This window comes from Vigna angularis, chromosome 8, assembly GCF_016808095.1.
Source record: "Vigna angularis cultivar LongXiaoDou No.4 chromosome 8, ASM1680809v1, whole genome shotgun sequence".
In the NCBI taxonomy this organism is placed as follows: Eukaryota; Viridiplantae; Streptophyta; class Magnoliopsida; order Fabales; family Fabaceae; genus Vigna; species Vigna angularis.
Genome location: NC_068977.1, coordinates 1,890,251 through 1,907,551, shown reverse-complemented (window position 1 = coordinate 1,907,551; position 17,301 = coordinate 1,890,251). Strand labels below are relative to the sequence as shown.

The 17,301-nt window shown below is 30.4% G+C and overlaps 1 protein-coding gene and 1 long non-coding RNA gene across 2 annotated transcripts; one reads left to right on the top strand and one right to left on the bottom strand.

Annotated features, from left to right (window-relative positions):
* Positions 1-4,103: 4,103 nt before the first annotated feature.
* Positions 4,104-9,310, bottom strand: LOC108318984 (uncharacterized). Its single transcript, XM_017549980.2, has 9 exons — positions 8,444-9,310; positions 7,734-7,789; positions 7,584-7,666; positions 7,372-7,450; positions 6,568-6,678; positions 6,026-6,135; positions 5,335-5,418; positions 4,887-4,924; positions 4,104-4,808 (listed from the first exon to the last, which is right to left on the bottom strand). The coding sequence occupies exons 1-9, from the start codon at positions 9,255-9,257 to the stop codon at positions 4,738-4,740; spliced, it is 1,446 nt and encodes a 481-aa protein (XP_017405469.1). The 5' UTR covers positions 9,258-9,310; the 3' UTR covers positions 4,104-4,737.
* A 5,847-nt stretch (positions 9,311-15,157) lies between these two features.
* Positions 15,158-16,239, top strand: LOC108319022 (uncharacterized). The gene is made up of 3 exons (XR_001831236.2): positions 15,158-15,285; positions 15,879-16,004; positions 16,127-16,239. It is a non-coding gene; the product is annotated as an uncharacterized LOC108319022 (long non-coding RNA).
* Positions 16,240-17,301: the final 1,062 nt, after the last annotated feature.

Below are 17,301 nucleotides of genomic sequence, written 5' to 3'. Positions count from 1 at the left end.
AGCGTCGGAGTATCTTTGCAGGTACCTCCCCCTCCTTTGGTGAATACGAAGGACAACAGTTGAAGAAATGCAAGCATCCCAGACATCCAGGAGCAACAGAGACACACAGAAAAATGTACACCGAAACAAACATATTCATCCTTATTTGCAGGTAAATGTTAAAATAATTATCACTACCTGACCATACAAAGTGACAGAAGTATAAGGTTAAACGAAAATGGTAATTAAGATAAAATCGAAAACGATATGTTTCACCAACTTTTAGTGTAAAGAAAACAATAACAAAGAACAAAATGTTAGCATAACTTTGGAGATTGAATCCATCGATGACTTCTTTGATAGGGTTTCAAAGAAGACCAATTTCTTTTATATTAAGCACATATATAAATATTCGTATCAATAATTATGCATAATTTATTAAAAAGGTGACTTAAAACATTATATAAAAATTAAAGTCCATTAACTCATTGTCTAACAAAACAACTCTATGTAAATTGTATATGTAACTTAACTATACAAAATTAAATTTTATATAAAATTTACATCTATTTATACATATAAATTAAATGCCAATAAAGAATTCCAACCTCATTTATTACTATTAATAATATATTACTATTTAATAATTTGTTTCTTTGTCAATTAATAGGAACATTTCCAACGCAGCCTCGTAAATTTAAGTTCCAATATTTTGTTCAAATAAGTTGACCAAAACTGAAATTTAATATTCTATTCTTCATTTTTTAAATTAATAAAGTAAACTTTTAAGTTAAAGTGACAAATAAAAATATTTAGAGTGAATCTTATAAAATATTTATATTAAAACAAAACTAAGTAGGAGGTTATAAAAATTATAACACATTGGAAACTCACATAAAATATAATAACAATTATAATTAGTTTGAAAAGTTAACACTGTAACAGTATAATTATATATTCATTATTCAAGGCTTAATTTTTTAAGGTTTTAACGAAAATAAATTAAATTTACGCATATTTCTTTTCGAAAGTTTTTAGTAATCTAATTTTTTGTAGACTTTATCAAGTAAATAGTTTTGGTTTAGAAGAGTCAAGTGAGAATTTAAATGAGAAATCCTTTTGTATATTTAATGAATAACAAATTATTCTTTTCATTAGTATATCACTAAAATTATCTTGTATCATGTTCTTTGATTCCTACCAATTCCTTATAACAAAGATTTTGAAAATTTTAAACTCCTATTAAATTAAGAACATTGATTTAAGAAGAAAAACTTGTATATTGGGATTTTGAAGAACTCCAATCAATCATAGTTTAAAAGTTACAATTATTTAAAAGTTGTGTTTTCGATTTTTTTTTTTTTTTGTTTTAACATTGCCTAGGGATAAAAGAACATGTACAGTGTCTATTCACTATCTAAACTATTTAATCGGTAACAAAAAATAAAACCAACTTGTTTCTTGTTTGTTATCATTAGATACCTATTTAAAAATTATTTACTGATATTTTAAAACTTTCATGTATTCATGAATATTTGTGAATATTTAAAAGAAATATGTTATAAAATTTTAAAATAAAATATAAATGAAATTAAATATATATATATATATATATATATATAATATAAATTGAAATTAATTTTAATTTTAATTAAAATTAACTTAATAAATCAGAAATTAATTTTAATTAAATTTAACTTCATAAAATATAAATTAACTTTAATTTTATTTTTTTTTATAAATAATGAATAGGTGTAAATATGAGTACATCCGTAACAAATATTTGTAGATACATATTACATTTTGCATCCCTAACTCTGTTATATATGAATTACGATTAATGGCATTTGAGATTATTATAACAAAGTTTAGACGTTGCATTAATTATAGGTAACTACCTTTTAAATAATGGTATTAATTACCAGACGTTGCATTTAGGAATTTTTTTTGCGGTAATTGTAACGTACGTTTTCTTAAGAAAATTTGTTGTATACGTTAATCACAGCCGTTAAATAATTACAATTAATTAAGCGTTACAATTTGCGATCAATGAGCTCTGAAAACGTAAGTATACAAAATAATCATATTACTTAATTTACCAACAATTTTATTAAAATCATAAATAATGTCTATTAATTGATTTTTAAACAAGCATATTAATTACAAATGTTAGACATTGTTAAAACTAATTGCAATTGTATTTTAAATAATTAAAACTAGTTACATTTTTTTAGACAATGCCATTGGGATTTTTATTTTTTTGCGTTACAATTGTTGCAAAAAAATTCATTTTCAGTAAATCTAACCGTTGATAGATTTTGGTACGAATGCGATGGCTAATTACAATAAATGTAAAACTCCATATATAATATAAATATTATTTAATCTTCATAAATTTATAAAAAATTATGAGGAGAAAGTATTATTTTTTTGGACATAAAATTTCTTCCATATAAAGCATTCTCGAGATTCAGATTTAATCTTGCATGGCCCATTCTCAGTGATCTCCCAAGAACATCGATTGTGGAAACAATATCCATCCCTTTTTTGTACATAAATGTTAAAATAAAACTCAGCTTCTATCCATACGAAGCGACAAAAGTACAAGGTTATAGGAAAAAAGTAATTAGGGTAAAATCGAAAACGATGTGTTTTATTAACATCGAGTGTAACAAGACCCTTATCGTTGTACTTGTCTTTGCAGTGAAAAGTCAAGGACTCCATGTTTAATTTGTTGGTTATTTCAACTGTAACTTTTGTAGGAAGAATTGGAATTGCAGTGACTCTACCTTTCAATTGCAGAAGAAGAACTAAAAACGAACAAAGTATTATCATGATTTTGGAGATTGAATCCATGAATTTCCTCTTTGATAAGGTAACTTCAAATAAGATTCATTTCTTGAAGTGAGGTAGACATATAAATACCCTAACTAACCATTATTTACTATTAATTGCACATCTAATTCAACTTTATTACATAATTAAATTTCAAACTTCTCATAAATTTTGATATGTTCAATTGATTCCTTATCAAATCTTTTTTATTTATTGGGTATTCAAAATTTTTATTTTTTTCAATTGAATATTTAGAGTTCAATTTTTTTTATTGAGTATGTCACTTGATTGTTATCTTGTCTCCTTATATTGCTTTTTTGTATTCATATATTAAGAAATGTGATGTTTTATAGTTAATATAAAATGATATTGAACAATAAAAGTTATTTGTCATTTTGTATTAATCACAAAATCTCACGTTTTTTAACACCTCCAAAGTCCTTGTATTTAATTTGTTGGTTATTTCGACAATAATTTTTGGGGAAGAATTGGAACTGCACTTTTGCTATCTAATTATCAACCTAAAATATCAACATGATAACCATTGAAGAACACATAAACATTTTATGTTTACAGCTAAATAACATATTAACAGCATACTTAAATTGTTAAATTTCAAAAAAGTAGAAAATCAGACATGCAATTAACTTTTTATAGGGATTAAGAATTCCTACATTCAAGAAACTATATTTACTGAAAATGGATTTAAACAAACTTAAAAATAACTTTATCACTTATGTAGTCCTACTGATATGGCCAAATTAATCACATGCTCATCTATCATCCTAGATTTAAGAAGAAAAACTTATATCATCCAGGAATTTTGAAGAACTCCAACCAATCATGTTTATAGACAAATGTCTCATGAGTGAGATAACACATTTGACATGTGGACTTTAGGATCCTCCACTTCAATGTTATGTTAAATTTCAGGTACAGAGTCAACAACACCAGAGTCAATATTTAGTTACAGCTACAATACTTTGTCAGCAATAAAAATAGCTTGAAATTTTGAAAAGGGAAGAAGGAGATAAGGAAACTAGAATCTCCACGTTTTGAATTTAAAAAATGAAAACTAGTCAAAATAGCTTAAACGTGAATCATGGATGCACGACCAGACCAAACATGCACCAAATAATCTCACAATATCACTTTCTCAATACAATGGAAACTATAATTAAAATTATGCATAACTGAAACTAATGTTACTCTATTTCATTCATATAACACTAACAAACTATATTTCCACAAGTGGAACAAAAATAAGCAATACAAATAAAAAGTTATTTATCAAATGACAATGTAAAAAAAATTTACTTTTGTCAAGTAAAATTTTTAAAGTTAATACATTAGACCAAGCCACTTCATCTACAAAACCACATATCTAGAATTTTGCTTTTCAGCGCATTAATATTTTTCTCCATACAAATACAAAACAAATTTTACAGAACATTGCTCTCGATTTCATATACCTGATATGTCGAGAAAGAACTCTAAAACTACAAAAAAAAAGTTTAGAGAAAGGAATACATGCTTGACATTTTGTTTATTAGGAGTCATACATAGTTTGTGAAAGCTTTTCTTAATTTTTCTTTTAAATACAACCCATTTTCCCATTCTGTTTTCAAAAGTTTGCATAGAGAAAAATGAAAACAATAAGAAACAACAAAAACATTTTTTATGGTTTCCTGTTTTCATTTTATGTATTCAATGCTTCTTTCTTAAGCAAGTCTTTAAATCAGAAAACAAAATAAAAATAAGATCCTTTACGATTAAAAGTGAAAAGAAAAAAAATGAAAATAAAAAAATATTTTATCAAACCAAAGCAACCCCTAAAGCATTTTGCATTTTTTTACCCGAAAAGAAGAGCATGCCATGGATCTTAATCCCATTATCATGGGAGGGAGCAACATGGCAAGGATGTTAGAGATAGCTTTTAGTGATAGCCTCTTCCAGCTCTTCAAAGTCCCATGCATCGTCTGCTGAATATTGCCCTGAAGATAAGAAGAGGACCATATAAACATTTTTACACAATTATTCTTGGAAGTCACCTCAACGGGAAGACCACTTACCAATTGAATCTCTTCGGAGAGCAGTTAAATGGGCACAGCTGCAAAATTACAGCAATAGGTCAACAATAGCAACTCAACTTTGGTGTTGAAGGATATTACAGTATTTTCTCGTCTACCTGACCATACTCATTTTTGCACCAACTGAATACTTCAGACTAAAATTTAAACATCGACTTCATTTGAAATATTTGATACTAAATTAACCATGTTGGATAGAGTCTCTGCTGATAGCAACTAAGGAATAAAATGAAATCTAGCATGAAAGGACTAAATCATCATGGACTATTATACAGGCAAGAAGAAAACTAAATCAACGGATAAATGAGGTAAGAAAATTGTAACAAGAGATTGACAATATTTCTACAAGTCACGTTGCTCTCGTAATGACTGAGCATTTTGTTCTTGTTATGAGAAAGAAATGTAAAGAAAAGGAATAATAAACGAATACCTGTCAAGAGCCTTCCCAAAATCTGCACAAAGTGACCGAATATATGTTCCTTTGGAACATGTTACTCTAAAAATCAAATTTTGTCTGCAAAAATAATATAACACGGATATAGTAGGTTGAAAATAAAACAAATCAGCTAAAACTCTAAAAGCAGATAATTTCCAAAGATACTTTATAAGGAGAATTCTCTCTCTTGGCAAAATTTTTTATTATGATCAAAACAACTGTTTGGTTATAGATTCAAAGGCCACAGAAGCATTTAACTTCCTAACCATAGAGTTTTTTATTTGGAGCTCAAAGAGTAGCATTCTTCCTTAACCAGGTATTCAAAACATTTTTCTAGTCTTTAGGACTTATGTATAACCTGCCACTTTGAGGAGTTTATAGCATTTAGAACCTTTTCCTTTGGCTGGTGGACAAATTCTTGGTACTGTCCCGTGGTCGGTAAACAAAATTATTGAGAGCATAAAAGGTTGAAGATTTAAACTTTGATTGGATTTCAAGAATGATAATGGCAACATTTTTTCAGGTTTCTTGTTAACTTCCTAATGGCAAAAAATTTTCTGGGTGATCACTGACATGCATTTATTTTGTTGTCCACCAGTAATCATTTCAACTGTTATAAATGGCTCTGCTAAATCTTGATTCAGAAAGGGCAGGGAGTTTAGAATGGAGGCTACCAAACGGCTACCTGTCACTTAAGCTGCGCTCTGTGTCAAACTGGAAAATTGAAATTCGTCTAGGTGAAAGTTCAATGCTTTCTCCTCTCCTTGCTTTCTCATACATCTTTTCACCTCCAACCTATGAAGAGGTAGTGACAACATGTAAGGAACTGAGCAAGTTTCCTTAATAACTAATATAAAATACCACAACAGCAACAAGAAGAGACGTCTTTCTTTTCCAATTGGTGAAGACATTTATATGAATTAAACAATGATATCATGTTTTCTCACAAACCTTTAGAAAAGATAAAATTTCCCAGCGCTAAACTGCTCCGAATGAACCATGACGCAGATAATATTGATGCATTACAAACTGAACTGAGTTTAAAACTATTACAAATAGATGAAGTTGCAAATTTTTACACCAAAATTATTTAAATTAAGTAGACTCAATTAACAATTACACATCAGAGACAAATTTAACACCTCAAATATTCTAATGACGTATAAGGCAAAAAAATACTTCAACACCATGCCCAAAGCACAATTCAAGAATGGCAAAAGTTCTTACTTTAATGGCTGAGAACATAGGAGGAACTTGCCAGATCTCCCCACAAAAGGACAAAGCATTCCTCTTTATATCCTCATCTTTGATATGCTCCCATGGCTCACGTTGAATGACCTACAAATTAAGTTGGATTATCAGTGAAGATATTGCAAATGGTTTAAAGTTAAACAAAATGTACTGTCATATTAAATACAAGTTTTAATTCTCCATCATCGGGACTAATGAGTCACATCAAATGACATGCGTTCAACACTCCACGCTTGAACATTGTTCAAGTTTCAAGCAGCAAATACAATATTCAGACATGCTTCGTTCAAAGTGAGATTTTAAACATAAATATAGACATACATCGATCAAATAGTTATTATTTTGCATAACAAACTGCTTAATGGTTGCCGAATTTGAATCCATGCTAACAGGTATCTCAATTTTAACAATGCACATACGGGCTTTCAGCACAAGTTGAGGGCAGGCTAGTAGTTGTGTTCTTTGTAAAAGATTCAAGGTTTCCATGCTAAGCAGCACTTTAAAAATAGAAGTCATTATTTATTTATCTCTCTCCTGATGGATCAACCTACTAAATTGAGACGTTCTTTGGGGTTGGATGATTAGCTGAAGTTTCAAGATCGACTGATTCTTATTGCAGCCAAAGCAATATAGACAAAATGTTCTAAACTTCAATTCACAAAAAGGTTATTCACTTTTTTGCTGAAAAGGTTATTATACATGAATTTATGTTGTTCCATTGATGGCAAAAGTACACTTTTTTTCTGGTTCATAATGATGAGAAAACTAAATTAAACTCACTGGTGAGTCAGCATCCCATGTTGAAGTAGCCTCCCCCAAGCGGAAAACCCCACTATAACCCTTAATCATTCCTTGATATCTGAAACAGAGAAGTTCAAGTGTCCAGAAAAGTTACTCGGATAAAACATTTCAACCAAAATAAAAATTATAAGATAGTGAAACAGGCAACGCTACTAAGTACTTAAACAGGAAACTTTAAAATTTTCAATCACCTGTCTACCAGTTTCGTTGCTTTGCCAACACACACAATCAATAAACCAGTAGCCATTGGGTCAAGGGTCCCAGCATGACCTACCTGTAAATCAGATATATTAGTCATCACAGAGAAGCAAACTAAAGTAAAGACATGCGGCGGAAAGAACCTTTTTCACTTTGACAAGGCGACGCAGCTTTCCACAAACCGTGAATGAAGTCCAACCTGCAAAAGAGTTACATGGCAGTTCAATTTTCATTGCCAGGCAAAAATATATCTATTCTTTAATAAATTTCAAAGTTACAAAGTTTTTTATAAATGGAAATTTGAGAAAAAACAAAACTGTATATAATATATATATATATATATATATATATATATATATATATATATATATATATATATATATATATATATATATATATATATAACCAAATAAACAGAAACTTAAATAAAACTAACCCTGCAAGATCCATAAATATGACACCACAAAAATAATGAATCTTAGACTACATGATTCATTAGCACTACTGCACTATGTTTTCATTCGTGAGCATCAACCATACTCCCCCCGCCCTGAATAATTATTATATGGTCTGATTGAACCACGTATCCATAGTCCTCACCAATCTCTAAACGACATAGGTCCACACTTATTACATGTTATGTCTTCGACAGATTAGATTTGTAATGACTATGGTAGTTTTAGATATATAATAATTTCTTCTTCACTGAGTCCAAAACCATGTAATAGTTTCTCCTCTGCCCAGAATAAAACTTGCATGCATTTTACAACAAGCATTTCATAGCGCACAATTAACTCCAGTTTCATAGTGAAGCAAAGAAATGAATGAATATAATGTGTAATGTTAAGTTGACCTTTCGGTTTGTTGACCAAAACCACAGTGCCATGCGGACTATCCCACACGGGAGGAAGACCAGTCCTCCTTGACGAAAGAAAAGGCTCTCCAACTTGAACATCCTTGTTACTACCAGGAACCTTCTTCAAATCCTTGAAGAACTCCTCAACCTTCTTCTCCTTCAGTTCTCTACTTCCACTCTCACCCTCGCCCTTCTCTTTTCCCTCAAAAAACACCAACTTTTCATCCACCCCAACATCTTTCTTCCTACCCTCACCCCGTCCATCTGCTTTAACATCAACATTTGCACTATTGATATTTGACTGTCCCGCTTGGAGAAAGGCCTTGTCAAGCGACTGATCAGGAAAGTACTTCTTCTCCAACTGATAAACCATCTTGTAATGCTTGTCCTTCTCCCAGGGATACGTAAACGCGTCGTGGAAGTACAACTCTTCCTCCCTCTTGTGCAGCGTGGGGAATTCCACCACCTCGGGCTTCAACTCCACGAACCCTTCGTCACGGCGCCCAGCGCCCTCTTGGTCGGAATCGGAGCCGTACATCCTTTTCCTCCGCTTGTTATAGTACTTCCTCTGGGCCTTGTCGAGTTGGGGGCGAGTCTCGGAAGCTGGGTCGTCCGGTTCGGGTGAGTCAATTGGTCGAACAGTTGGTGGGCGAGGGTAAGATGGACGGTTGATAATGAGTTCATATTGGAGTGGATATGGAGTGGTAGAGAGGAGTCTTGGGCGTGAAAAAGCAAAGGAAGAAGAAGAAGATGGTGCTGGGAAGAGCCTTTGACAATGGCAGAAGAAGAATCCGAACCTCGTTGAGGACATTGGTAGGGAACGGAAGCAGAGAAGAGAAGAAAGGATAGAGAAAGAGAAGTGGATTAAAGTAAATAATTGTAATGACATTTATATTATATATTTATATATATTAAAGTAATTAATATTTTATTCACTCTTATTTCAAAATGATCTTAATTTTTTTATTTGAAATTGAAACAAATTAATTAAAAAAAATTAATGTGTAAAGTTGATTTTAAAATTTTAAGGTAAAATGAATATCTGTACTTGATTGTATGAAAGGAAGACACAGAGAGATATAGGAAAAATGACTACTTTGACACAAATTTTTTCTATGTTTGGATTCAATTGACACTTTTACACCACGTGAGGACGACAATGAAACTTTTACACCACGTGAGAACGACAATGAAACTTTTTTAAAAATAAGGATGAATTTGACACAATTCAACCAAACTGGGGACAAAGGAAGCAATTAAACCTATTTTTAAAATCATGTAATTCTGTTAAATGTTATTAATAAATTGGTTTATATATTTTTTTTATTTTATAAATTAATTACTTCCAATTAATAACTTTTAAATTTTAATTTACATTCGTTCTTATTAAAATTAAACTAAGTGTGTATAGTTAATTAAATAAATTGCATTACATCTTTAACTATTCATCATTTAAATTTAATTTATACTCATTTTGAATAAAATACAACAAAAGACATTAGTAATTCATAATATAATATAATTGTTTCTAATTTCTTTTAATAACATTAATCGTATCTACTACATGTTTGTTATTCAAATTTTCTCTATCGAGTTAACACTTACTTTGAATTAATTATTTAACAAATTTAATAATCATTTATATATATATATATATATATATATATATATATATATATATATATATATATATATATATATATATATTTCATAACCATAACATAATCATTCATCATCCATATCTTATTTATTGTGAAAACTTAAAAATTAGTTAAGACATTTTAATATTTTATTATTAAAGGATGTTAAACATAAATAAAACTCTATTATAAAAAAATTTTCTTTTTATAAAACTCTCTACCTTTCTACGGTCTTTTCTCTAGAATTTTTCTACTATCTTTTGAGAATTTTAAACTCATTTTATCTCTTTTTAGATCAAAGCACACTTTCAATGAATAAGATGTTTAACCAATCAATTTTTAAAATAGAATAAGTACAATTTCTATCTTTTTAGTTAATATTGATTGCATGAAATGTCTTTAATCATGTATGCAATTTTAGTAGTTCTCTAAAAATCTTTGTTCTATTATGATTATAAATATGTTCTCAGAACATTAATATAAGTTTTCTTCATGTTTTTGGAACATCATATCAGATAAAGAGCTTAAAGCAATTGAGTCCAAAATTTTAGAATAAATAAAGGAAACTAGTAGTAATTTTATACTTATATCTGTTTTTTGACATGTATATTAATTTTAATTGAGATTATGTGATTTGTTTGATGTTGATATTAAAAAAAAGGCATAAGTATCTATTTATTAGATAAAAAATAAATAAAATAAGATAAACAAAAGTAAAATAGGAATAAAATAATAGAACATCATCAAAACATTTATGTCATAAAATTCCCTCACTTATTTTATTATATTATTATATAATTTCTATAGTTTTGGGAAACCATCTTAGAGAGGTACTTTCTAATGTTCCCACTTAAAACAAACATCATAGTTAGGATAATGTTTACACGGTCCTTTCTTGAATATCGTCCATGCACATTGACTACAATCATCTCTATCTTCGTTATAAATGTCAAAATAATGACTTCCTCCAATCCATTTAAAACTACAAAAGTACAAAGTAACCTTCCTCAAGAAATTAGGTTTAAAACTAAATTTATAAGCTTCCTCATAATTCAATGTGTATATCCCAAGATCATGATGCTTGTCTTTGCAATGAATTGTCAAGTTCTTTGAAACAAAATTGTATATTAGAATATCTACTTTGTCAGGAGGAAAAGTATAACCTTCTACAACTCCACCCTCACTTCCTTTCAATGGAAAAGGAGAAAGTATTCTTAAAATCAAAGAAAGTATCAACCCAATTTTGGAGATTGAGATCATCTTTTCTCAATAATTTCTTGCAATTTTGGAAAAAATGTTTCATTCTTATATAATATGTAGGAAAATTATTCAATCACAAATTGTATTGAATTTATGACGTTGATTAAAATAGGCATTTATGATAAGTTGTGCAACTATTTAATGCATCAATCAAATTTAATAGAGAATACTTGAATATGTATTATTTATTCATTAAAACATGTCCTTTTGGAGTCATTCCTTTTAACACTTTTCTTTTTTTCAATTTTGTTTTCAGGACGTTATAAAATTCATACTCTCATTAATGCTTTATAAAATAAATATTTATATAAAAAACATTAATTTAATTTGTATAATTATTTATAAATAATAAGATTAAATATTTAAGTCTAATATAAATTCTAGCAATTTGAAATTCTAACTTTACATATATTTCAAAGAAATCTTTCCATTCAAATCAATTTAAAACTTTGCTTGTGTTTTACTCTGTATTCGTGAACATCTCGAGTACATGATCTAATATGTACTCGGCCGAAGACTCTTCGAACAATAACAGTTTATTAATTATTTTAAAATATTAAATTTTCTAATTTTTCAGTTAAAAATATCAATTACTCGATAAAATTTCAACGTTAAATGTATTTTAATATATATATATATATATATATTATAAATACGTAAAACATATTTAATCATCTTCTATGACTTCAACTAATCTTGAATTTGTTTTGGGCATGCCTAGGGGTATGCCATCAATACTGATGGGGTGCCATGAAAAAGAGACGCTGCTTCATATCTCAAGTTGGGGAAGACAAAGATAGTGTGTGCAAAAAAGATGAGAAAGGGGAGTGTTGTTGACAGTGCAAGCGACGTTATTAGGCACATCGTGAGGCAACGAATTTGGTCAAAGGTTTTAGGGCTAAGTTGCTTTGCTTTGATAGAGAAGATGGCCATAAATAGAGGGAATAAAAATGCTACACTGTATGGATGGTGAGGAAGGAGGTGCACCACCAACGGTTACAAAGTCACCAACTATTATTGTCATCGTCGGTGACAATGACTAGGTTTTTAGGTGGAAGAGAAGATGACCTAGGTTTCTTTGAAGAAAAGAGAGATGTGTTGATACAAGATTGTTTAAAAAAACTAGATTGTCTAGCAACCTATGTTTTGAAGTTTAACAAACAACACTCGACGAAATATTGATCATAAGATATAATGTTTAGTGATGACATGTACTAAAGGATAATATTGGATGAAATATATCTAGTATATCGAACAAGATAAAAATAAATAATATAATGCTTGAAGTTAACTCTGTTTAAATGAAATACAATAGAAACACAATCTATGTAATCGTTGATGCTTAAAAGTTAAACATACAAATATGGAAAGTCATCAAGTGTTTGTCAAGACAAGCTATCTAGGATATCAGAATAACACACTAAATGTTATCAAAAGATGCATAATTATCTGATATCTCGAACATATCCAAGGCACAAGGTACATGTGGTGTCAAATGCTATAAAATTTTCAACAAAATATCTAACACTTTAACAAAAGTTATAGCATCTGAAAAGAAGCTCTTTTAAACATGTCTAAACGATGTACTTGAGGCTAGACATCATTTTGAAACAAAAGGCTTAAAAGATCATATCATAACATACCAAACGATTTGCCTTCGAACAATACATTTATTAAAACATGCTAAGATGTGAGAAAATATTTTGAACACGCAACATGCTTAACGATCATCAACGTTTAAAACATTTAATGTTGTATGAAAAATTACCTTTTGGCTTGCATGATTTGTTCTTGTTATTTGTACAGGTAATGTCAATACTAAAACTTTATTCAGGAGCGTCACACAAAGGACAAAAAAATGTTAAGTGATAAAAAGAAATTCTTAAAATGTTTCCTCAATCTTTGCACTAAAAGGTCGTACAAGCTACATTTGAATGAAAGCACTGTTTTGCTATAACGTAGACCTGAATTTAACTAGCTGCCTAAAAAGCCTATGAACTCTATCCAAAAGTCAATTATATGTTCAACGATCATTTCTCAAGAGGATTATATAAAGAAGATTCATTGAAGTTGAAGAAGGTGAAAATAGAAGAGAGAAAAGGAAAGGGAGAAAGAGAACATATTCAAAAAGTATCATAAGACAATATCTCTACTCTACCTCAAAGCATATATCGTTTGATGTTCTTCAACATAAAAGGAAGAATCCCATACGTTCACAGATTGTATTGTATTGATCCTCTCCGTACAAGTTATTCAAATTTGTATTTGTAATCAAACACAGATTGTGTTTATATTTAAACACTTCTATTGAGCTAGTCAAGATTAACTAGGAAACCAGGAGTGGTTGACAATACTCAATGTATACAAAGAGTGGTTATAATACTTGAAAACTATGAGTGGATAAACTCATTATAATCAAGATTGATAAGGATTGATATCGGGAGTAGTTAAACTCGAACTAGTCAGAAATGATTAGGGGAACCATGAGTGGTTAAAATATTTGATGTATAGTTTCTACTTGATTGTACTCTTAAATAAAATTAGTGAAACTTCTCAAAAGTTTTAAAAAAGACTAAAACATATTTCAGAATTGAGTAAACTAATATAAAAACATGTGTTATTACCTTTTTTATTTAAAATATTTTCCTAAAATAATTTATTAAAAATACAATCATCTAATAATTATAGCAAATTCTCTAACTCTTGCTATAATTCATAAGCAATATTATTTATGTAAAGTTTCTAAGAATTACCAAATTCCAAGGATTTGGTTGGAATGTTCACATTTGCTGAGCTTAGGCAACTATAATTATAAAAGGTTTAATCCTTTTCGACATCCCTATTTATGTACGAATGTCTCAGATGGGTCCTCGTTTTCTAAAGTGTATCAAAATGATCCTTAATTTTCAAAATTGATATCAATTGAGTCCTTTCCGTTAAGTTGGCTGGACGGCGTTAAAAAAATTGATGAGTGGATGCTGAGATGACGAACGAACGCTCGTCCACCAGCGAACGAACGCTCGTCGACCTCTTACTGCTGGACGACCGTTTTTATATACAATATCAATGTCCACATTTTAAAGTGCAATAAGTGGTGTTATGGTTAAGTGGTGCAATAAGTGCAATGTCCACATTTTCTTCCACTCCTTCATAACACCACACCTAGGGTCAAAATGAAACTCAAAAGTCTCAACCTTTTTACTACTCTGCTTCCTGTCGCACCACACATAAAGCTCCTACATAAAACACGTTACCAGCAAAGCAACCCCAACCCCACCTCCAACATAGAACACATCACCAACAAACCAACCCCACCTCCCATCAACCCAAAAATCAGAGATTGGTCCCCCACAACCCCACATCAATAAACCGATGTAGCAAAAAATTACATTGCGACAAAAACTACACAGCCTAAGACAGAAAATAAAAAATCAAAAACCTGTACCGTAAAATCCGAAGACGAAACACGCGACACAAATCGATACACCAAGCACACGCCTCCACAATAAACCAATGAAGCGCCTCAATAACGTTCACAACAAACGACTAAGGTGTCTGAAAGATGAAACTGAGAACCATATGACAGTGGTGGAGAGTTTCTTAAGAAAACTCAAATGGGGATTTCGATTCTGAAAAAACAAACCCTAGTAGGTGTTTTTCCACTTTTACCCTCCATCACTTTGTAGTTTTTTTTTAAAAAAGCTGACGTGGACTGTGTCAAATGAGTGTAAGTGACACGTAGACGTGTCACCCTATTACTACTCTATGTTTATTAATTGATTAATTATTGAAAGGTACATTTATGGTTTACGTGATATTTGTTGTAGGCTCTTTTCGTATTTCTGTCTCTGCCTTTACTTTCAAAATTGAAAGGCATACCATTTGCTGAACTTCCTTCATATTTTAAAAGCGGTGCCGGTTGTTTTCTAGGTAAACCAGGTAAGATCTAATAAATTGGTAGCAATGCAATTATACATATATATCCTCACGTGGTTTTCTAGTACTTGTCTGCGTTTCTTATTACACCTTCTGTTGTTAAAACACTATCAAGATTAGTTACTATGTGTATGTATGATTATTTTCCTGGGTTTATGACCTTGAATTTTCAAAATTGCATTAATAAATAAAATAACAAGGGCAAGTTTTAATTAATGGTATGGAATTTGAAGTGGGTCTATATGTCATTGGGTTTTCTTATCTCGATGGGTAGATCTTGTGGCTATCACAAGGTTCATGTCATATTCGATACCTTACCTTTTATGTACTAGGATTATAGATGCTTTTAGTCCTTCAGGTAAAAGGCCGAATAGTATATAAGCAATGATTTAACCCCGTCTATAACTAGATTACTTGGAGTTTAGTTATTTCTAACATTTTTATATAAAACAATTAAAACTCATAATTGTAAGAAATCAATAAATTTATATATAGTTTTTGTCTTGTACCCTTTAGATGATTTTGAACCTTGGTTTAACTTTCTTTTGTGTTTAAGTTTTAATATAATGTGTATTCCTCTTCAATTTCTGGCTTAGGTTGTGATGGCGCTCCCCTACTTCCACTGCTTTACATAATTACCAATTTGGCATTCAACATATCCCTCCTTAATGCAGTAAAAACTTCTTCTGCAGTTGTATCTTCTCTTCTAGTAATGTTGTCAGGTACTCGTTATCATTGCATCTCACTCTTCTTTGTTGCATTCTAAACTATGAATCGTAAGGTCTTTTGTACCTCAGGTTTTCTTAATAGTTTTTTAGCTTACGTGTGCTTATGATTTTTGCAGTGCCCATATCTGTTTATATTCTTTCTCTACCATTACCATATCTTCCCGAGGGAACAAGCTTGAGCCCATTTTTTTTGCTTGGCTGTGGAATTCTGATCACTTGTTCTGGTATATTTTCATGTACATTAATACATAACAGAAAAATGCAGTTGACAGAAATGCAAGGTGCGAACATTTTTAAGTGATCTTTTTTAAATTCGCTTTTTAACACAATATTTAGAGTTGAGGCATGTTTATATAAATTTCAATACAAGCTCCTTCTTGGAGACAAATATAAAAAGGAAAATTGGAATTAGATTTTTTTACAAATTAAATTAGCTTATGTGGTAAGCTAAGTTATAAATTTTATAACTTTTTCCATATATTGTATCTAATTCTTTTACTTGTAACTTGTATAAGTTAATCTTAGTTGAAGAGAAATTAAATTTATTTATTTATTTCCTATTTTTCCATTAAGAAATGTGTAGAAAAACTTTTCCGAACAGGTATTTCAATGAAAAGCCACCCAGTTAATAATTATATATGACTTCCAAGCTAAAGTTTTGTTAGCTGCCATGTTATACAATGCAATACTTTAGGTCCAGATAGAATATGATAGGATAATAATCACCTTATCCAATTTATTGTCTTGTTATTTATCTTGCATGGTAGGTTGTCATTTCATGTATAATCTTAAGGAAAAGGTTTCTTCGACAACGCCAATTTGACAACGAATTAACAACGACACGTGGCGTTCTCTGATTTGCTGTTGTAATTGGGAATTTGAAAAGGAGAAAATATGATTTGGAGGGCAGTTTCGGAATAAGCAGTTTCGTGCAGTTGGCGCCTAAGAGAGCCATTCACTTTCCCGAAACTGTGCGTCCACCATTCTAAACTCTAGGCAGGGCAAAAAAGACGGTCTTTAGGAAAACCTTGGAAAGTGAGTCCTTCGCAATCGTCTTTGCAACTATTGAAGTCCGACATTGAAGTGGTTTGTCTCCGTCGGCCATTGAAGTGTTGGTTGGAAGTGTATTGAACGGGCAAGCGTTGTCATATTTTGTCGAAAGGAGTGGTTTTTTGGGTGTGGCAGTAATGTACAAAGTTGGTTGTGTTCACTGTTAATGGGAAGGTATTTTGTATGCCCTTGTTCGCTTTCGCCATTTATGTATGTGGTTGTTTGGTTTTCCCCTTTTTAT